The following is a 23,336-nucleotide window of genomic DNA, read 5'->3' as shown; positions in this document are numbered from 1 at the left end:
ACAATAGGCCAGAAGTGGCCGCAGTACAAGGGACTTAGTCCCACCCCACTAGCAATAAAAAAATACTACAGAATAAACAAACACAGATATCAATGCCTCTAATGGGATGCGAACCCACAATCCCAGTGTCTGAGTGGGCGAAGACAGTTCATGCCTTAGACCGCGCGATCACTGTGATCGGCAACCATTTCTTCTGGGTTAAATAAATACACAGGTTTTGCTGAATTTATGTAACAACTGACGTTTCTAGTAATGTGTCTTCTAGTCGACAGTTAACTGAGGATAGAACACATTTCCGTAAGCCCTCTTCCCGCCATGCCACCAGGTATCAAAACCGTCCAGCGTTACGTTATGATTACTTTTGAGGTCATAGCGCCCAACTTTCGCGCGAGAATTCACCCTGAGTTCTGCTGTATCACTACGAGGCATACACAGTACAATCATATCAAGGCCATAATAGTCAAGTATGTCGAAGGGAGGGAGGAGGGGTAGGGTAATTTGCGAATTGAATGGATTACATGACCGAGATCACGTAGCACTGTGTATGTGACGTCACGCCCGCCCATCGCTTGGCGAAATAAACTGCGATTGCAGAGTCACCTGACAACTTTCTTGGCTTTGCTCTGTTCGTGATTTTTATTACGGTCTGAATACTTTCAGTTTCATACTTCCGGGCACGAGGCAGACGCGAGTATGTGACCTGTTACGCACATAAGTGCAATAACCAGCTTCAGTGGCGGCTCGCTTAGTATTCAGGAGGTTCGAGTTTAATCGCATTAGGCTAGAATGAATACTTAGAACCTTTATATCGGTGTCGATTTGTTGCAAAACAAAGTGACACCTTGGAAGGAGTGGCTGTAGCTTTCATGATATTCAATGACGCTATGTCAACTGCTGAGTTTATGTGGCATGGTATATGTAGGATACAAGAAGTTCGGTGGAGAACAAATCTCCTACTTTTCAGTGGCTTGAGACAGGGGCAGCGGAATTTTGATCCCTGAACTAGTATCGACGTATAATTTGGGGAAATGATTTTAGTGGCTTTGAAAACAATGGGGCTTAATTTTGACGAATTAAAGTCTGGAGGGCTGCATGAGTAGCACGCAGTAGCGGCTTGGAAATTGGCTGCTTTTCTTTCACTACATACTGAGTACTCGTGTTTGATGCGACACTGACCGCATATAAAACATCGCATCCATCAGTTTTCCTGTTGTTGCTTATGTATTCATTGCAGCGAGAACGTGTATACCGACCCGTTGCCTAGCAACGGCCGTCTCTTCTGTCTCTACTGTTCCTGCTTGTTATGGGGGGGAGATACACAGACAGCAAGGTGAACTCATGATTCACTCTTTATTTTCCAAAATAAAGCACAGTAGGTGTCTGTGAGTGATGGATACAGAGGGATGTTTATAGAAGCGACCTATTTTAAAGTAATGTCCCGTAATTTCCTGTAGTGACTTGAAAGAAGTACTAAAACGTCCCTGTGATTGCAATCTCCAACCGGAATTTTAATCGGATACTTTCAGAATGCGTTAAACCATTTTATACAAGAACATAGTAAATTCTGAAGAGGTGAAAAAATCACTGAAATCGGCTACCTATAATTCTGGGGGCATGTGACCGATCCCTTTTACTAAAGCGCTAAGAGTGTTTGCGAGCAACCGGACTAAATGTCTGATTGGAAATATTCGTGGTTTTCCTCTGTCTTTCAAGACGAAGAGCACAACCTTCCACTTCGTTTCTAATCCATTCCTCGCTTATGTTCTAATAGACTGGTAGGGACGTTAGTACTTTCCGATGACCAGCAGAAATGGGGCGTAGCGTCAATTGACTCTTCATTGTTTAGCAGAACAGGTTTGACCCAGCCAGGAACAGGTCACTTACTACTGGTGTAGAGTGGGGGTCATGATAGCTCAGTCGGTACAGCGACGGGCTACGGGCTGGATAGCCGGGGTTCGATTCACGCCAGGGCAAGAGATTTTTCTCCACAACTTGCAGACCGTCAGACCGTATCTAGGCCCAACCCAGTCTTTTATCCATTGGGTACTGGGAGCTCTTTCTCCTTGTGTAAAGCGGCCGGGGCGTGAAGCTGATCTCTATCTAGTGTCAAGTTCAGGAATGATGTAATTATACCTCCGCTTCTCCATATGTCTTCATGGCGCGGTGCTTAATTAAGCACAGGTGTAACTTTGCCTTTTTAGAGTGGTAAGCATTATGTGATGTCTGGACCTTATACAAGATCCTCTGGGAAAGCAAACGTTGCAAGAAAGAACACTCGACATGTGCTTGACGGGGACGGACATCACGTCTCCCCTCATGTACACTTCATGATGAGGGCGTGTGTAAATATAGGTTTTCTAATAAAATATAGAGAACCTTAAACACTCTTGAGTTGCTGGCTCTACGATTGGAGATAAACTTACGGACATAAAATCGTGGCTGACCTTGATTGTCTCAGCGAACACAGGTGTAAGCTCTGCTTTTCATGTGGTAACGTTCCAATTATCAAATCTAAACACCAATCGATCATTTTCTTGAATAAACCCCTTCCTACTTTTGACATTAACATGGAACACGGCCTTGCATATTCTTGATTTATTTCGGAACATGCAACTGAAGAGTGAGATAAATTCATTTTAAAGTGATATTTTCCGTATATGTGACAGAAATGTGATGAGATGGACAACTCAGTAAGGCGGCTGGATAGGGATGGAAGACTGAGGTTCGATTCCCGGAAAAGATAGTTGTTTTATTCCACACTACCACTTCCAGACCTGCCCTATGGCCCCTGGAGCGGACAGCTCTTCTCCATCCGGAATTCACGTTAAGAAATGCGTGCAGCTTGACTTCCCTTCATTCAGCGTGCAGTTTTGTCGTAGTGCGCAGACGCAGACACTCCTGTACATTTATAAAATAAATGCCATATATTTTAGATGCACGGTGTACCGTTTTCTTGTAGGCTTAATCTCGAAACAAAAATATTTCAAATACATTCACGCAGCTTTGCTGTAAGAATTCATTGTCAGTTTTATTTTTGAAAATCTACTGCAGTCTTTTGTTTGTTAGACAATATTGTAACACAGGCTAAAACGTTCATGTCTGTCTTCACTGTATGAATATTTAACATATTTAATTGATTTCGATTAAATTTGGCATTTGGTTCTACAGTGGAAATAAGGCAAAGGGAATTTTTCCTGCGTTTAATTAAGCATCAAATGAAGACGTGTGGAGAGGATATTCTGCTCTGCACATTATTAACTTCGGCATTAGATGGAGATATATGGTCAGCTGCACACGCCGGCCGCCTTAATCCTGGGGAACGAGAGCGGGAACCGTTGGAAAGGAAGATTTGGTGGACCCCAGAGACGGTCTGGACGCTGTGGTGTGGAGAGAAATGTCTGCACCTACCGGAAGTCGAACCTCTGTCGTCCATCCCGTAGTTTGTCTCTACTGAGTGAGCTCTCTCGGATGTTACCCTGAATGTTATCTTTCAAGTTAATCTCAGTTCAACAATACTTCGCACGAAGCGCAACTTACACTCCATTAAGCTCCTCAACAACGGATCGTCAAACAAAAGAAAGAGATGTCATAAAACACAGATCCTTTAAGACACATAAATATTATTTGAAACTCTTTTCAAGTGCAGAGATACTGGGTTTTCGGACTTTGTCCATCGTCCGGATTCTAAATAACTAAGAAAAAACACAAGGTTTCGAAACTGGATCTGTTTCCGTCCTCAGGTGAGGGAAGACACCTACTCTGTCGGGTCCCTTAGAAAGCGCTAGCCTCAATCACAGGACGATGGATAAAGTCCGGAAACCCAGTATCTCTGCGTCAGAATGCTATAGTATCTACTTCTTTTCAAGAGGTTTATATTGAAGTAAAGACAAAGGGTTCCGCAGGCTTAGAGTCTATTATTTTTTGTTTATTTAATGTAATTTTTGTGAACTGGACAGAATGTCGTGGATCCTGTCCTGGTCATTTTTAAGACTCTATCCTTGCCTTGAATTTTAGCTTTCAAGTAACATAATTCTGCCTGTATTCAGTGTTGAAATTATAACTGTCAAATATATTCATTAAATGCGCACCTAGGACAATAATAAATAATGTACTTGGAAACTGTGCACACTAAGTTGAGTGGGGTATTAGATGTAGGATATGCAGTAGAAGCCCTTCCTTACATTGTTGCCAACCTCACATTCACATAGTACACTCACAAACGATGCCCTGAAGATTGAGTCATGGCGGCATAACTATTGCATCAGACAGAGGGAAATTGGCAGTACCAAATGTTACGTCATTCTATTTTCGGGTCTACCAGTAATAGATATTTGGACTTAAGGTTCTAACGACGTTTCGGAGGAACATTGCTTCCATCTTCAGATTCGAGAAGTGAGACAAGAAAGAAACCAGCAGAAGCAGAGAGATTTCGACACATCGCCTCCATATTCAGGGCTGATGAGTAAGACAAGCAACAAGAGGCTGGAGAGCAGGTGACAGGTAAGCTGGCTTTCAACGGAATACACGGAGTTATACCACAGAAGACTTAAATCTTCATAACCACCGCGGTAAGAACTTCAAATCATTCATATGTTGGTAAAAAACGTAAAGCTGTCCCTGTAACAGACCGTTAAGGCCTGTAGGGTTATGAGACGTCGAGGCTCCCACATTTTCTAGACAATCGGCTCAGAGATGGCGGTGAGGTAGTCAGCCTTACGCGCCGGCCGCCCTTTACCCTCAGGAAGGGTCCTCGTACTCATTTCTTTCAGAGGCTGAGTCGATCCGAGGGCCATAGTATGGCTGCAAGGAGTAGGTCAATTGAAAAATCCAGTGACCGCATCGGGAATCGAACCTGTGACCTTCCGGGTTGTAGTATAGCGCCTCGACCAAATACGCTACCGGGCCGTGCAGTAGGTCAGGCGGTTAGTCGCCGGCTTCCCACCGCGACGGCCCGGGTTTCAGCCCAGGTCAGGTTATGTGGGATTTGTGGTCGACAAAGTGACACTGGGGCAGGTTTTCTCTGATTACTTCGGTTTTCCCTGGCTATACTCATTCCACGGACTGCTCCACATTCATCATCTATCACCCGGGGCTGGTACAATAGGCCAATTAGTGGCCGACGTACAAAGTGGACTCAGTCTCACCCCACCCCACCCCACAGCGTACCCCTACGTACGTTAGGGCTGTAGGACCGGCGCCTCGTGCGACGGGACCACGCCCTGATACCTCACATTCCGACCATATCGGCAGCAAAGTGTCCCCGAAGGAAGATTTTCTGGGGGGGGGGGAAGAAAAAATAATTAAATTTACATTGCGGTAAAAGGCGAAGTGCCTCTGGGCAGCCGGGCGAACAAAGGAAGAAGCTGCGCCGAGTATTGTATGTAAATCCCAGCACCACTAGAAGTAATGGGGTTCTTCAGTTTCTTGGGCGGGGGGGTGCGAGCAGGGGTGGCTGAAGAAACAATGGTGCACCTAATGCGGAACCAAGAGTTACCTTATCGGATATGTTCATCAGTACGATAATCCTTGCTTCTTCGTAACACGACAAACAAATTCCTTATCAGCCAGTTTGCCGGAGTGCCCGTCAGAGTGCGAAGTAGTCGCTATAAGGTGAAGAGAGTCATGTAATTATTTCCGCAGCACAGTATATACTCGTATATGTATTGTTTGTTTCAAGGTTTTCACAGCATTTAATACAGGAGGTGGGATAGTGCAGTTGGTATAGCAACTGGCTACGGGCTGAACGGCAGAGGATTTGGAGTTCGAGTCCCTGTACGGTCAAGAATTTTCTCCGCGTCGTCCAGACCTGTTCTGGGGCCCTCCCAGCCTTCTATCCAATGGGTATCGGGAACACTTTACCCGGGGGTAAAGCTTAAGGGGCACGAAGCTGACCACTCATCTCCAAACTAATGCCGATGTGAAGAAAATGTGGATCTCTACATCCAGTCCCCAATACGCTTTCATGCCGTAGTGCTTAATTAGTTAAGCACAGAGCAACTTTACCTTACTGACTTTTCTGCGACTGGCTATGGGTTGGACAGCCGAGTGGTCTAAGTTCGAGTCCCACCAAGGCAAGATTTTTCTCCTCTCCACGTCGTTCAGACCGGTTTTTTTATCTTCGGTGTAAATGAAACTTGTTCAACTCCTCTAATGAGGGAAGTAACTTGCGTATCCATAAATAGATTTATTTGCAGTTTATTTAACCGCCGATCACAGTGGCCTCGCGCTCTAAGGCATTAAAGGTCTTCGCTCGCTCGAACACTGGGATCGTATGTTTGAATCCCCCTCAAGACATATTTGTCTCTTTGCGTTTATTCTGTGTTTGTGTTAAGTAGCGGCCTTGAGACGGGCTGATCCCCTGTCCGAGGAGTCCTACCGACTGTCTTAGATTAAGAAACTGAAGTGAAAAAAAGCATTTCACGGATGCCCTCTTTACAAAGCGGGAGCAACAGGAATAGAAGAAGAAGAAGAAAAATAAGTTTATTTAACGAATTAAGGCACTATGATACAAGTCGGAAGGTCGCGGGTTCAAATACCGATGAGGTCATTCGATTTTTTTTTTTCAGTTGACCTAATCCCGCCGGCCGCACTCTGGCCCTCAGCCTCTAACAGAAATGAGTACCAGGAATTAATTAAATAATTTTCCTGAGGAGTAAAGCGCGGCCGGCGCGTAAGGCTGACAACTTTACCGCCATCTTTGAGCCGATTGTCTAGATAATGTGGGACCCTCAACGTCTCACAACCCTATGGGCCTTCATGGCCTGTTACAGGGATAGCTTTACTTTTTTACTTTTTACCATTAACTCAGTTTGTGTTGAATGGTTGGATGACAGCGAGTACTGGATCTGAATTTCTGTGGAAGGAATTCATGGTAGCCTAATTTATGGTACTTGTACGGAGACGCTGAGAAAAACCACGAAAAACATCCAGTACAGTCAGTGTCATGGCCGAGATTCGAAACGATTACCTCTCGAAGCAAAAGCATTACGTTTTGAACCAGTTTACTCTGTTTTTATTCTAGAAATTACGCGTTATTCTACTGGGCCACTCGGCAGTCGCCCTACCAGGCGTTCGTTGCTCTTACTGATAACAGGAAAACTTGAAATTACAAAACTGTACTTATGTCCATCTAGCGCTGAGCTTCATGACGAACTATGCATCTTCATGACATTGTATTTAATAAGTACAGGGACAAAATTACGATTTATTTGTAAAATTCCATCTGTGTCGTCATTCATGAAAACCATATTGAAATTACAATATTTAATTTTTGTGTGCGGGATGTACCTGGCTCGAGTCTCGACCGCGTTATCAGCTACTCCTCTGAGGTATTTTGTGGTTATCTTTAGTTTCCTCGCATGCATTCTGGGCTAATACCTTAAAATGGTCCACAGCGTCCTTCTTCAAAATCCTTGCTGCCAAATGTTCATTATAAATTTTCTGCCTAATTCGGCCTCTGCAGCCGAAACAATGTCTTTAAGTAATCTAAGAATGAAGAGAAATTAATTTTGATTCTCGCGCGCCGCATGGTGCTTGCGAACCTGAGTTTGCGTAGTCCTGTTTCAAGCCCTAAAGTTTCATTTCAGAGACGCACAAAGTTGTGTTCTTGTTTTGAATGCATAAACTACCTCCCATTACACAGTGGGAAGAAGTAAAATTACCTTGATCATAGCCGAGGACCGCCTATCCTGACAGAAATTTCGTGATTTTTTGTCCTATCGCTCTAAATGCGAGAAAGAATTTAGAAGGAAGTTACTGCCGCTTTTTCCTCATTCTTTCCAGATCACCGTTTAATTTACTTGTCCCTATCCACGTTAAATAACCTCTGAAGCTGATATAAAATTGCTACTTAATTTGCGAGTGATCTAGCAATCTGCATGAATTGAGTTAGAATGGCTGTCTTTTATTCTCATATCACTATTCACGAAACTGCAATTTCTCATACCTCTCCATAGTATGAAACGTGTTCGATGAAATGTCTCTGATGAATATTTTGGTCTCTAAACGTAAATAGAAAACCGCTGAGTATATAGTAAAAGCGAAAGACAGCAACTAGTTCAGTATGCAGGAGTATTTGATATCTCTGAGCCATATTCGAGGTACAGGCATGTGTGAAACACGGCAGTTTCTGTGCCCTTTGTTGGCTGCAATGTGTAGGACACCTTAACAGCTGTTTATGGAGAATCTAATATGGCGACATTGGGTAGGGTTTGTAGTAAAATTTTGCAATTTAAAGTAAAATCTCTCAAGGCTAGACAATGTTTTGTGACATTTAGAGATCCAAAAACTGTGCGTGTAATATCTACGGCATGCGTGTGTGTGGCAGGAGGAGGATTACTGCTCTACATTGGGCACAGACTTGGTAAACTTCATACTGTGCACGCCTTGAAACCGAGAAAGGTAAAACAACAAAAACTATTTACTAACAGTTTTAATTGAACTGACGTTAAGTGAATACCTTATATTTTTGAGGTAGGAGTTCCGCTTAATTTTTAGTGCCTTGTGTGCAGGGAGAATGCAGTCGTTTGTAATGTATTAGACATGTTATTGTAGGAGTTCTGATTTTCAGTTATTTTGCACCCATGTTTTAATTTCTGAGTATCTGCTACTGTTAACTGCATAGAGAATTCATGGTCTCTTTGACCCAGGTCTGACATGAAACAGTATCAACTCCATGGAATGTCACGTAACAGTAGAGTTCAGTATAAAGCCACCTTCTTGAGTTGTAGATGAATGATATTAAAATTAGATTATATTTTCAAGAAAATTGATCGGAGAATTAACTCTTGGAATTAATGTTAAAGTTCAGTTTGAAATATTTTTGTGTATTTTGGATTTTTTTACACACACACACACACACACACGCACACGCGCACACATATATATACATACATATATGTGAGCTTGGGAATGTTTTTTATGTTAATAATCCATTGAATGTTTCTGTAAAATGAGAGATTCTAATTCAGTAGGCCAAGACAACATGTTTATAAAGATTTATAAGAAAGTGATTGGCATTTACTTCTTATTCAACATTCAAACAGTAATTCTGTGAAACTGTCCTGATTAATCTGATTCAAGATTACTCATAGTCAGAATGTGAGATATGCAAATTCTACCCAATATTTCTGTACGAATTTGGGTTTTCATAAAAAGAAACGGAATATCCAACACTTCTAGTAGTTGCCAACCCTTGCAGTATGGATAGCAGAAACATTCCTTTCAGAAATTCCCTATACAGTGCAGAAAGATCTTTGTTTTGCAGTTTTATTTATTTTAAAGGGACTACACCCAGTCAAGAAATTGATGTGGAAGTAAATAAAGATAAAGTGAAATATTCATTTGTATTCTTTATTTTTTACATTAATTTAAATTTTTTATACAATGCAGTGTATTTAAGCACAGACTCATAGCATGTCTAGATGTAATCAGTTATTTGAGAATATTTTAAAACAGCGTTAACTTTATTATTGTAAAGTTACCATCACACCTCATTTCTAAAACACAGTAGACCAGGACGTGCTGTATAAAATAATTTTATCCGTTGTTTATAGGTCCAAAATATGATCTCTTACTTTGAGGCAAGAACGTAAATTTCATGTGTTTGAAAACAACATGTAGAGGGATGAAGTAAACTAAAGGCAAAGTTGTCCCTGCACTTAATTAATTAACCACCGCACTGTGAAGGCGTATGGGGGACTGGAGATATACGTTCACGTATTCTTAACCTCAGTACTAGATGGAGTTGAGTGGCTAACTTCACACCGGCACGATTTACCCCAGGGGGAGTAGCCCCCGATACACCTTAGGTAGATTCTGGATCCCATGGACAGTCAGTGCGCTGTACACAGAAGAAAACTATCTTGCTCCTACCGAGGGCGGACGGTAGCGCAGTTGGCTGAGGCACTATGCTACAAACCTGAAGGTCGCGGTTTCGATTCCCGATGAGGTCATTGGATTTTTCAATTGACCTAATCCTTCCAGCTGCATGGTGCACCTGGGGTTGACTCAGCCTCTAACAGAAATGAGTACCAGGTATCTTCCTGGGGGTAAAGGGCGGCCGGCGCGTAAGGCTGGCAACCTCACCGCCATCTATGAGCCAATTGTCTAGAAAGTGAGAGCCTCGACATCTGACAACCCTATGGGCCTTCACGGCCTGTTACATGGATAGCTTTACCTTTTCATTTGTCTTGCTTCTGCTGAGAATCGAACCCCGATTCCTGACAGCCCAGTCCATAACTCTTCTCTTTACCGACTGATTGCAGATAAATGATAAATTTATGATATTACATAATGAGGAACTTGCTTACGGCAGAGAAACGTATGTGGTTGTGATGAGCTCGGCATGTAGCAAGAATGGGGAGACAAGGGATGGATATTGCATTTCGGTGGTGAAAGCTTTTGGATACCGAGAGTGAGATGGTAGGATAACATTAAGGTGGAATTTAGGGAGATAATTGTGAGGGAGTTGGATGGAACTGGCTCACGGTTGTGTCCAGTTGTAGACTTTGGTGTTATTGGTGTTAGCTCGCATAGTAACCCCCTTATTTGCTGACATATGTTTTCTTATTTGTTTATCTGTGGAAGTTCCCGTAAGTAACTTTCGGGGCCCAAAATGCTTCGCGGATGAGAAAGATGGGGAATTACTGGTCTCATAACATTAATGTGTAGTTCTGTATTGAGCAGTGGGCACGGGCATGTCTGTTACATTTCATTTCCATGGGAAATGGGAACTTTCGACATGTAGACTGACTGGAACCTGTCGAGCCCCTTATCCAATAGGAGTCGGAAGCCCTTTCCCCGGGGATAAAGCGACCGGAACGCGAAATAGACCATTCATCTCCATCTACAGCCAAAGACTAAAATGACTGTAGCATATCTACTCGTACATGCACCTTATAGTGTTTCATTGCATGGTGCTTAGGGGTAGGAGCACCCTGCTTGCCGAGGCTTCCCAAGAAGTGCATGCTTGCTGTAGAAATACTGGATTAATTTGATTCTAAACCTTTTGTGACTATTGTGTGCGTTTTGTCCTGCTTTCGTTGGTCTACTTTAATAATTAAAAAAAATTAAAGTAGGTTCATGAGATCAACTTGCTGTCTGTCTGTCTATCTGTATTTATATCCCCCTATCGTTCCGAGCAACGGGCTGGTAAACACGTTCCCATGGCAACGAATACACGCAACAGTAGAAGAGTTGTTGGACGCGTCATTTTCAACGCGGTCCGTATCGTATCGAAGGAAAGTAGTTGATTATATCTTTCCAGAACTGCTTTCTCTACAATTTATACGGCTTATATGTAGTGTATTGTGAACCAGCGATGAGATAAAGGTCCTGTGGAAACAAAGTTGTGGTACATCTGTAAGACTTCACAAAGTGACGGGTATGTCGGCACATGTTTGTGTTCTCTGAAGCCAAGTTTCACCCAGGCGCTGCAAAGGACACATTTGTGGGCAGGTTGGGTCAGGATTTATGTACGTACGTTCCCTTATCACCCGCATCCTCTGTCCTACTTCACGCAGGTGCGGAGGACCTTGACGAGTACCATCCTCCGGTTTCCTCTTCACGAGAACACAGGTTGTAGCATTCTGCACGCTCAGGAGGGATGAAGAAGTTTGTGGTGACCAGGGCCCGGATTTTGATGACCTGAAAATATTTAAAAAATGACCGAAAAATCCAGAAAAATGACCTAAAGGAGAAAAGAAAGAACACTTCGCTTCCATGTTATTCACATTTCCGAAAACATATGAAGGAAAATTCCCTAAAATGGCCAGAAATGACAAGAAATACCCTTAAAAGTCCAAAAATTTACCAAAAAAATTACCCCCAAAATGAAAAAATGACATTAAACATAAAAATGTAAACAAATGACAAAAAATTACCTATAAAATTTACATTTTTGTAACCAGCAGCTCATAGCCGAGATTTATATATTTAAGAGTATCGCATAGGATACAAGGAAAAAAAAAAGATGACATGTCATCAAAATCTGGGCCCTGGTGATGACCAAGTGTTCAGCACCACTCGCCTCGTAAAACGTGCTGCTTTAGTTTGGGTAACATTTTCTTCTCGGGATTCGAACCACGAGTTGTTTACTCTCAGTACACACTATCACGTAGCTGACGTTCGAAGTTAAGACCAATTAGCATTGGTTATTACAAGTTTATGGGAGCCGGGATAGAGCAGTCGGTATAGCGGAGTTCGACTCACGGTGGGAGCAAGAACTTTCTCTCCTTCAAGTCGTCCTGATAGGCTCTGGGGTCCACTCAACTTCCTATCCAATATGTACCAGGGGCTCTTTCCCCAGGGGTAAAGCGGCCGGGGCGTGAAACTGACCACTCATCTGCAGCTAGTACCTAAGTCGAGAATATGTGGATCTATACATCCACTCCTCCATACGCCTTTATGGCGTAGTGCTTAATTCGTTAAGCACAGGGACAACTTATTACACGTTTATGACACCGTATCAACTTAAAGGTGAAGTGTTTCCTGTGTTTAATTAAATAAGTACCACGACTTGAAGACGTATGGGGAAATGCAGTTATAGCTCTGCCATTCTTTATCTCTGCATTGGTTGGAGGTGAGTCGTCAGCTTCACGCCCCGGCCACTTTACCTCTTGGGAAAGGCCCCTGGTACCCTTTGGAGAGGAGACTGGGTGGGTTCCAGAGCCCGAGCAGAGAATATCTCCTGCCCCTATCGGTAATCGAACGTCGGCGGTCGCTGTACCGACTGAGCTGTCACGGCCCCTAGCTACTGATTTTTCTTATCCATGGTCATATTAATTAAGTATCTAAGTCCATGTAGCAGAAGCTATTAGTTACCCAGCTATGCAAGAAATCCCAGGCCACTTGTGGAAAATGAATGCTCATTACTGTGTTCGTGAGCCAGATGAGTGCAGTCCACATCCCATTTGCCTGTTTCTTTCAGATCCGTTTTAATATTACCCCCATTTGTTCCGTTCATGTTGTGCTACTGAAATTTGTGTACACTTCATACCTCTTCCATACGTTGTGTAAAGATGATATATGACATACAGGGAGAAATGTATGAAAGGAAACGGCATTGTCTTAAGTTCAGGATACCATCCTGTTGAGGGGCTCAGAAGAAGCGCTGGTATCTCAGGATAGCATGTCCCTACCCGGAATTCGAATCTGTTACCTCCAGAATGAGAGTCAGTCGCGTCACCGCTGTGCCACCTACTGGGTAGAAGCAGACACCTTCAGTGCCAAGTGGAAGATCGGCGTTGACTTCGGAAGTTTTCCTCATAACCACTTAGGAAGGGGTGGGTTGGAGTCTGTGATGTATGAAAGTATAGGATTGTAGATAAGATAAGACGGTACAAGACGGGGAAGCTGACACCAGCAACCCTAACGCAGGTGATGTATGGACCATGTCGCAGAATATATCGAGTCTCGCTGGCCTCTCCTTCAGCAGGACGCTGTAAAAGCCATTACATACACGGCTGTGCTGCTGAAGATGTGGTCGTTACCTCGACCGGAATCGCTCTGGAAACAGGACGCAGACGGCTCCAATACAGACATATTTAGTTGCTTTCCTTCGCAGCTGAGGTGACTGCGCGGGGATATTGCAGTTCTCTGTACCGATATGCGAATTCGGCAGGACTGGAGTTAGAAATGGAAATTGTACTAGTTTATATGTTGGGTTCCTTGTCGCTCTTCCAAGCGGATACTGTGCGGCAGTAAACATTCATTTCCTCACGTAAGTTGCAATTATAATAATAAAGGTAAATGTATCCCTGTGCTTAATTAAATACTACGCAATGAAGACGTATGTGAGAGTGGAGGTATAGCTCCACCATGCTTGACCTCGACACTAGATGGATGTGAGCGGTCAGCTTTACGCCCTAGCCGCTTTACCTCAAAGAAAATAGCCCCTGGTACCCATTGTATAGAAGTCTAATAATAATAATGTAAAATTGTTCGTGTGCTTAATTTAATTAAGCACTACGCTATGAAGGCGTATGGGGTAATGAGTGGATGTATAGATCCATATTTTCTTGACCTCGGCACTAGTTGGAGGTGAATGGTGAGCTTCACGCCTCGGCGGCTTTACCCCCGGGCAAGAGCCCCCGGTGCCCATTGGGTAGGAGGCTGAGTGGACCCCAGTACCGGTCTGGACAACGTGGAGAAGAGAAAATTCTTGACCCTACCAGGACTCGAACTTCGACCCCTGTCGTCCAGCCCGTGACCAATTGCTATAGCGACTACGCTCTCCCGGCTCAATAATGATAATAATAACAATAACAAAACCACTGAACTTCGCGGTCGCGTGGCTGGGACTTCGTGTTCCTGAGGTCGCGACTTCAAATCTCGGTCCAAAGATCGAGTGAGGTTTTTTGCGGCGTTCCCCTCCCAAATGCCGGGGGTACGACATGAAAGCAAGCCCTGTCCTTTCACTGGTCATTCTATCATCAGCGCTATGCTATAGTCCGAGCTAGTGGAGCCGTAAGTGAACAATTACCTGCGGTCCCCGATACTGATAGTGGTCACTTCCCTTCGGACTTACCGAGTAAACTTTGTAATATATTCTGCATTCTCCCATGCACGTTACTCCTCGTAGCTTCTTGCTTGCAGATTGTATTTAGGGAGATTTCTTATCGCGTCTCTACCATGAGGAAGGATACGCTGACTTAATGTCGTCATGGTCCAACTCGCTGTCCAGGTAGATACCGGGCTAATGCATGAAAGTAAGTCACCAGTGTTTTGTTTCCTATTTTCCTCATACATAATTTAAAACCATTATTACTTCACGCCTGACGCTATTTTTTTTTCTCATGGGGTGAGACTGAGTTCATTTGGTACTGCGGCCACTGTTTGGCCTATTGTACCAGCCCCGGATGATAGGTGAGGGTGATGATGATGATGATGATTGTGGAGGAATCGGTGGAATGCGAATTGTCAGAAGAAACCGATGCACTCGGAGAAAACCTGTCCCAATGCCGCTTTGTCCACCACAAATCCCATATAACCTGACACTGGCTCGAAACCGGGCCGCTGCGGTGGGAAGCCGGCGATTAACCGGCTGAGCTATATGGCACGGCCAAACGCTTGACGCTGAATAGTCGTTGTATATGATACAGTACTGTTAAATAAACAGAGAAATCAGCCTCTTTCATTCGTACATTCCTTGTCACTTGTTTTGTTACCCACTGTGTATGCAGGCTGACATACAGGGTGATTCTAAATTATTGTTGAGGCTTCCGTGGCTTATAAACGGAAACCCCGACAGTAATTTAGAATGACCCTGCATTTTCGTACGATGTATCCTGACCTTCGAGATACATTAGCATTATGAAGAAGACACTGTGGCCTATTTTAATAACAGACACCTTTTCTCTGGGTAAGACAGGTCGCGGACCCGAGACCACCCTGGACAGTGTCGCTTTAAGAGGTGATGGATAGCGAACGGAAGCTATTTTTCACTGTGACGAATAACTCGTCATGGGTCTGGATTTCGATATCCATTCGGATCACCGTGTTTGCGATTACATCTCAAGTGTATATAGTTACAGACAGTAATGCATGCCTTCTCAGATGTAGGGTGTTCTACGAAACGTTGGTGGTTACTGAGCTCGTTATGGAAGTCCCTGCTGCTGTGAAACGTGTGGAGGCATTCACAAAGGGCTGCTGATGAACTGTGTCCTGAGCCAGTTGAATTTAGCTGAACCCTTTCACATTAGAAGAAAAATTTTAGTACGGTAAACTCTCTTCTCAGCCGGTCACGTAGCCGAGCGGTCTAAGGCATGTACTGTCTTCGCTCGCTTGGAAACAGGGATCGTGGGTTCGAATCCCACTCATGGCATGGATGTTTAGTTTGTGTGTGCGTTTTTCTGTGTTTGTGTGCAGGTAGAGGCCTTGCGACGAGCTGATCACCCGTCCAAGGAGTCCTACCGAATGTGTAAGATCTAGAAAAACCGAAGTGAACGGAGGAGTTCATGGAGATAGGTCTAGGCCCACTGGGGCTGTAGTGCCAAGAAAAAAAAGCTCTTCTCCAAGTATAATTAGAATGATCAAGTCAAGGAGGATGAGGTGGGTATTACATGTAGCACGAATGGGGGAGACGAATGCGTATAGGATATTGGTGGGAAAGCCAGAAGGAAAGAGACCACTGGGAAGACCAAGGCGTAGTTGGGTGGACAATATTAAAATGGATCTTAGAGAGATAGGATGGGATGGTATGGATTGGATTGATCTGACTCAGGATAGGGACCAGTGGAGGGCTCGTGAACACGGTAATGAACCTTCGGGTTCCATAAAATTCTGGGAAATTCTTGAGTAGCTGCAGATTGACTCCTCCTCAAGAAGGTCTCAGCTCCATAAGTAAATAAGTAAACCCTCCACGAAGGGGTCTCGTTTCTGCAAGCTGACACGGATGCTGAGAGGGAAGAATTATGATTAGATTTGGGGACCGACAGAACATGGGGAGGGAAAAGGTAGCTATATGAGAACATAAACTAATCGGAAAATAATAATAATAATAAACTGTATACGAGTGTTTGGTTTTGTATATTGTCATGTACTTGGAGTTTGCGTAACTAATGATAATGGTTTCTTGATTTCATGATTGGGTTTATTGGCACTTGTTTACAATTACAGTCAACTGTAACATCTCACACATTGAACTCCTTGAGGATGAATTACGACTCCTGCATGACGACTGCTGTATGAAGAACCTATCACCACCTTGAGTGCACGAATCAGCTCCCTTTTATAACGGCCTCGCGGCCTGAATATGTGACCGCGTCGAACAGTTAATGGTCCTCTGTTATTCTGTTACGAGAATGTCTTTGCTAATGTTCGTTATCGCGGGAAGAGGTGCTAGCGAACCGTTGCCTAGCAAAATGAATTCCGCTTCTGCTGCTGTTCCGACTTTTAGGCAGTGTTTACTGAGTCGTTGCCTAGCAAATGGTCATATTCCGTCACAGTATTAATAGTAATGATATAATAGTAAAATGATAATATAATTTAATTAGATTCGTTTATTAAACTGCCGGTGAATATTAACATTACTATTTAAAATTTTGTTTTCACTTTGACAGCAGGTGTACCCAGGGATATAGCAGAGTGGATTTTCTTTCATGTTCTTTACACCTGAACACTCTAATTTAACGAATTTTCGAGAAATGGTGATTTGAATAAACTCGGACAATGGACGAAGTGCAACACAGTAGCTTTAAACAGCATGTCACAACATCTTAAAACAGCGTTGATTATTTATTTATCAAAATTATTGTTTTCTTATATGTGATGCCGTGTAGTTTGGTAATTAGACACCGGCGTTGATACCTGTCTACCAAACTACAAAGCGTGACATCCCAGAAGACCGTTTTTTGTCCCGTATCTCTGAAGGAAACACACATTGGAAAATGATTATTAAATTCAGTCTCTTTAGTATTCCACGAGTTAGTGATGGGGATTTACAGTCTTTCGTATTGTGACGCCGAAACATTACTCAAACCCACGACTTCGTATACTGGGTATTTCATGAGGGGAAATTCTAACACGAAGCTGATATGAAATCTGGCGACGTGAACTGTTGCCATAATTGCAGTGACGTAACGAATCGCGTACAGCGTTTCACGGAATGGCGTCGGTCACAAAATGGAAGCGTAGTATTTGGAACTGAGCTGTGGTTTCAGTACGTGAGACAAGGCATGTATATGGAGAAGTGTACCGCGGAATTTCAGAGTTACATCTGCTGAAATGAAGCAAACATTACCCATAGGTATGACACATTGTGGTTTAGGTTGAAAGTAATTCCACGGCCACAGGAAGTTCGCCAACTTTTATGGACCCAAAAATTTCATTGCCGTGTTCACGAGAGCCCGCCATATCGGACTCACATTTCGAAGTTTTTATTTGAACCTCATTCATGATTTATTGCGTATGAGATTTCTTCATAGCAGCAAGATAAGGTCGTAGTAATACGTCATCTGTAGGGTCAGATGCAGTTAAGGAACGAGACATTGAACTGCTAACAGTTAACTTATTGTCGGGAGAACACAAAGGCGACGTTAGAACTGGAAGTAATTATATCTGCGTTCATCCTTGGCGTGTAGATATTTTATAATGGTGTACTGTACATAATATTTATAGAGGATTCGCCGTAAAAGGAAATTGCAATTATGTATGTAGTCGATGTAATTAACCTGATCCCCCGATGGGTCCTCGAGTTTTCAGATGCAGGAGGTGGCCTCCAGATAGATAGCTCCAGATACTTCGCAGAAGCTGTCGCGAACAGCCGGAAATGGGTGGTACTCCAGCTAGAATGTTTCGAAAAGGAAGCGATTCCTCACAGAGAGGGGGAAAAAACTTAGTACGAAATGTGGCCAACATCCTGGTTTCTGTGTTCACAACTTCGGGGATCTAATCAACTACGAGAGGATAATATTAAAATGGCTTGGAATACGGCTTAATTGAGGGATACAGTGAATACGGTGGGCCTACTAAATCTCGGATATCATAAAAGGCAAGGAATTTCTGGACCCGCTTGGCGATTATAAGCGTCTGAAAAAGGATCATACACTATGGAGGCGTTATATCCTGATGTTTATAGAATTTTCGTATGCAGACAATCGTACCGCAAGCTTACGGATTGCATTCTGACGTCTTAGTTGCAGTTCACTCACTAGCGTATTGTCGTATAGTGTCAGACGAGGGATGAGAAGAGACCGCAGATCGATAGTGATACAATTAAGTGTGCTGAGGAGAATGTTTTGACGTATATGAGATTAAACAGCAGAGAAATGGAGGCACTTACATAACGATTGGTCATGCAGTTGTGCACTACACCCAAAATTTACAGCGTAATTGCCGAGGAGACTACTCTGGGGGTAAGGCTCTAAACTTGTATTCGAATCGTGCTTGCTTCGAATCTCGTCCCGGACAAAGGCTCTTCTGACTGAGTATTAAACTTGACGTCAGAGACGTGCTGATGTGAACCGGACTGAACTCAGGATCTTGTCCAGTGACGTGCCTCGAATTAACGGCGCTAAACATTGCTGTTGGGGCACGCGGTAGCGTAGTTGGTTGAGGCACTATGCTACAAACCAGAAGGTCGCGGGTACGATTCCCTATAAGTTTATTGGATTTTTCAATTAACCTAATCCTACTAGCCGCACTATGACCTTGGGGTCCAATCAGCCTCTAACAGAAATGAGTACCAGGAATCTTCCTGGGGAGTAAAGGGCGCGTAAGGCTGACGACCTCAATGCCATCTATGAGCTGATTGTCTAGAAAATGCGGGAGCCTCGACGTCTTACAACCCTATGGACCTGCACAGCTGGTTACAGGGATAGCTACACCTTTACCTTGAATCTGTTACATCATCATAAAATGAGTTGGAACTAGCGCAAATTGCAAGTAGCCTCACTGTACGAGGTCACATTTGGGACAGACGAGGCACTGCGACCTCAGTAATAAAGATAAATTTGTCCATGTGCTTAATTAATTAAGCACTGTGCAATGAGGACATTGGAGAGTGGAGGTGACCTCAACATTGGATGAAGGTGAATGTTAAGCTTCACACCCCGGGGAAGATCCTCCAGTACCCATTGGAAAGGAGGCAGAATGGACGCTGTGGAGGAATGGAAGTAGGACTCTATCGCGACGGAAACACGGAGTGGCGATAACAAGCTTTGGTATGCTGAGTTCACAGTTGTAAGCTTTAGCTTCCTTTTTATGTAAGTTACAAAAGCCAACATTTTTCTTTCCCAGAATCTTTCTGTGTGAATCTCAATTACGTATTAATATTTGCGTAATGTATTTCTGTTCCGCCGGGCCCCACAAGGAAACTCCAGTAGGCATAAGTCTATAATAATACTGGCTGTTTATCATTCGTATCGTAACGTGTGAATTCATCGCGGGAAATTTGCTGAACTGCGTGTTGCCGTGTTTGAAGTACCGAGAGCGGACGTGATAGATGCCACCTGCAGCTGCGTAACGCGTGTCCCTGGCGGGGTTTCCCCCGAGCTTGGTTCGCTCCTACTGAAAGCCAGTTCGAGTTATCGAGACAACGTCATATGTAACTCCCCTTAATGTTGATCGCTCTGAAGAGAGTGTTTCGAAGCTGGGGAATGTTGCATGGCGAGGACCTTCACAGCATTTTTTCGCGAAATGTTATTAGGGTGATAAAGTGAAGGTTGTTGAGATGGACGGGGTTTTACCGCGTATGGGAGAGATGGGAAATGTGTACAGAATGTTTCTCGTTTCAGAAATCTGAAAGGCTTTGACATAGACGCGAGGGTAATATTATATTTCATCTAAAATAAATAGAACTCGAGGGGTGTGGACTGGATTAAGCTGGCGTAGAATAGAGCCCAGTGACAACGGCATTGAACCTTCAGATACAAAAGTGGATTTCTTTGCCCAGTTGAGGGGCTCGAATTTGTAATTTAACAAGTTAGGAAACAACTGCATAGCGAAACAATTCTTTCACGTTCATTCTGTTATTTCCTCTAGACCGCGTAACTTTTGACTAATTTTCATTCTCATTCTTTTCAAATATCCTGAAATGCTCCATTTAATATTCGGGTTGACTGCTAAAGGAAATCCACGCAGTAAGTTGTCCGTGGTTCAAAAACATTGAGAGCCCCTGCTCTAGACTTCTATTCTGTGAATGATAACATTTGATTCTCCCTTTTAAAATGCGGAGAACAGCGGGACGGACGAGCAACAGCCTCCAATATGAAATTTAATCAAAATTAGTTTAACTGTTCTCTAGTTAATTAGATGACCCGGCACGCAAATCCCTTTTGTTTGATTTCTCTTTTCGACTGTTGTTCGGAATGTGTCTCGTGCGAACCACGACCGAGATGCGCCCACGCACACGTGTACATCTTCATGTAAAGTATCCGTCGTCGCTGTGCGATTTGGACCGGAATTGAAATGTGGCGACAGGGTCTAATGAAGCTTACAGTGTCAAACTGTGTGAACTTCTCGATCTGTTGCTTGCGGAGACACACACAGGCCGAAGTACGGCAGGTCTGCATACAAGGCGTGTTGTGGTTGCTTGGCTAGTGTCACCAGGGCAGGAATTAAGCGGGGAGCAACCGGGGCGGTTGCCCCGGCGCCTCCATAAAAGAGAAATAAAATCCAGGGCTTCTATTGAGACATTTTCTTCTCTAAAACCACGAAAACTTATTTTGTATATTTACTTATTTGTTATTATTTTTAGTGGGTTGAAACTGAGCCTAGTTGGTACTGCGGCCATTACTGGCTTATTGCACGAGATGATAGACGATGGTGATTGTGGAGCAATTGGTGGAATGAATATTGGCAGGGGAAACCGAAGTACTCGGAGAAAACCTGTCCCAGCGCTACTTTGTCCACCACAAATCCCACATAACCAGACCCGGGCTCGAACCAGGGCCGCCGCTGTGTGAAGCCAGTGACTACCCGCTTGAGCTATGGCTCGGCCTTTGCATTTTTAGTTACTATAAGAAATCAGAGCCGGGATATAGCGACAGGCTACGGGCTACACGACGGAGGGGTCTGAGTTCGAATTCCTGTGGGGTCAATAATTTTCTCCTCTATACATCCTTCAGACAGGCTCTGAAAACCACCCAGCTTCCTATCCAGTGGGTACCGGCGGTAAAGCGGCCGAAGCATGCACCTGACGACTCCCCTAGAATTAGTAACGTGGTCTAGAAAATGGCGATCTGTGCATCCACTCGCCCATACGCCTTCATGGCGTAGTGCTTGATTAGCCACGCACAGGGACAACTTTACTTTTACCATGAGAAATAAGAACAACAGCAGGAAAGAGTTGTGATAACCTAAATTTGTTTTTACTGATAGGGGCCCTCACATTTTGGTTGCTCTGGGCCCCCCACGATTTCAAATCTGGCCGTGTGTATCACGGACGACCCAGTAAGTGCCATGCGGTATCAAATAAAGCAGTGAACTTTTTGTGTCCACTGATACAAAGATGACGATAAGTAAACGTTGTGGAACTGTGGACCGTTGTGTTAATTGGAACGAAAATACCGTCACTTATGGAGGTGCCAGCGTGTCGGCTTGGTGTATTTGCAATCGGACACGCAGCTTAACAAAGAAACAGTGAAATCGGAAGAATACTGCGTGCAGGAAAACGGAAACCAAATGTTGTGACTGCATGGGACGTGTGGATGATAGAAAGAACTCTCTCACTGGTTATACCTGGAGGATGTGCAGTGGAATACTAAATCGTAGCGGGTAGAATGAATTTGTAAACGATGTAAATGGATGAAAATGGGGAAACCCCCAATAATAATAATAAACTTATTCACTTTCACCACTTCTTCCGTGTTGGCGTTGTTGGGAGTTAATTGTATTGGCTATCAGTATTCTCCCAGCACTGGTACATGTCCCTTCCACGCACTTGTATTCTCTTCCATAATTGTTTCTGCGGCAGTTCATTTACTTGCTCCACTGATGCCAGTCTAGAACTCTAAAGAATATATTCTGGTTCCTTCGGATGAAAAGCTGTTTCTTGACGTTGTGTGGAATACTAGAATTATTACGAGTCACGGGAGGACGTGATAATTTGAGCTCGTTGTACTGTAGAAACGGTGACCGGATGAAGCCGCGATCAAGTTCGAAGCCCGGACAGAGCACAACTACTATCCCATACTTCAGAAGGGACCGTATCGTAAATTGTTGGGTCATGCGATATTTTATAATGTACCATTTTCTGAGGTTATATGATATCGGGCAGGGGGCACGCCATAGCGTAGTTGGTTGAAGCACTATGCTACAAGCCGGAAGGTCGCGGGTTCGATTCCCGACGAGATCATTGAATTTTTCAACTGACCTAATGCTTCCAGCCGCACTATGGCCCTGGGGTCGACTCAGCCTCTAATGGAAATAAATACCAGGAAGCTTCCTGTGGGTAAAGGGCGGCCGGCGCATAAGGCTGACAAACCTCACCGCAATCTCTGAGCCAATTGTCTAGAAGAAGGGTTTCCAAACTACGGCCCGCGGGCCACATGCGGCCCGCGATGTGATCTTATCCGGCCCGCGAAAGAATTGTGCAGAAATGCGCCAATTGAACTAATTTTCCAATGAATACTGATAAATGTAGTTCCGAGCTTATTGACCTGACATATTATACTGCAGTTCGTTGGCTTAGCTGTGGGAAGGTTCTTTCGCGCTTCTTTCAGCTCAGGAATGAAATTGATATATTTCTTACCGAGAGAAACCATCACGACCCACTTTTATCAGATACCGAGTGGCTTTGGAAATTAGCATTTTTTGCTGATCTGGTGAACCATATGAACCATTTGAATTTAAAGTTGCAGGGTGAAAATAACTTAGTCTGTGATTTATTTGCACTT

The 23,336-nt window shown here is 43.8% G+C and overlaps 1 protein-coding gene across 4 annotated transcripts in view; it reads left to right on the top strand.

Annotated features, from left to right (window-relative positions):
- Positions 1-8,066: 8,066 nt before the first annotated feature.
- Positions 8,067-23,336, top strand: part of LOC111871167 (calcium uptake protein 3, mitochondrial) — a 101,765-nt gene continuing 86,495 nt past the window's right edge. For 2 of the 4 annotated variants that reach the window (XM_033754133.1, XM_023864055.2), the window contains exon 1: positions 8,067-8,400. In XM_033754133.1, the coding sequence (XP_033610024.1) occupies positions 8,191-8,400 (210 nt within the window). In that variant the 5' untranslated portion in view covers positions 8,067-8,190. The remainder of the gene's footprint in view (positions 8,401-23,336) is intronic. The other 2 variants (XM_023864057.2, XM_023864056.2) reach the window with 1 other exon arrangement.

This window comes from Cryptotermes secundus, unplaced genomic scaffold (assembly GCF_002891405.2).
Source record: "Cryptotermes secundus unplaced genomic scaffold, Csec_1.0 scaffold394, whole genome shotgun sequence".
Classification (NCBI taxonomy): domain Eukaryota; kingdom Metazoa; phylum Arthropoda; class Insecta; order Blattodea; family Kalotermitidae; genus Cryptotermes; species Cryptotermes secundus.
The sequence above is the reverse complement of the archived record's forward strand: the minus strand, read 5'-3'. Positions and strand labels throughout refer to the sequence as shown.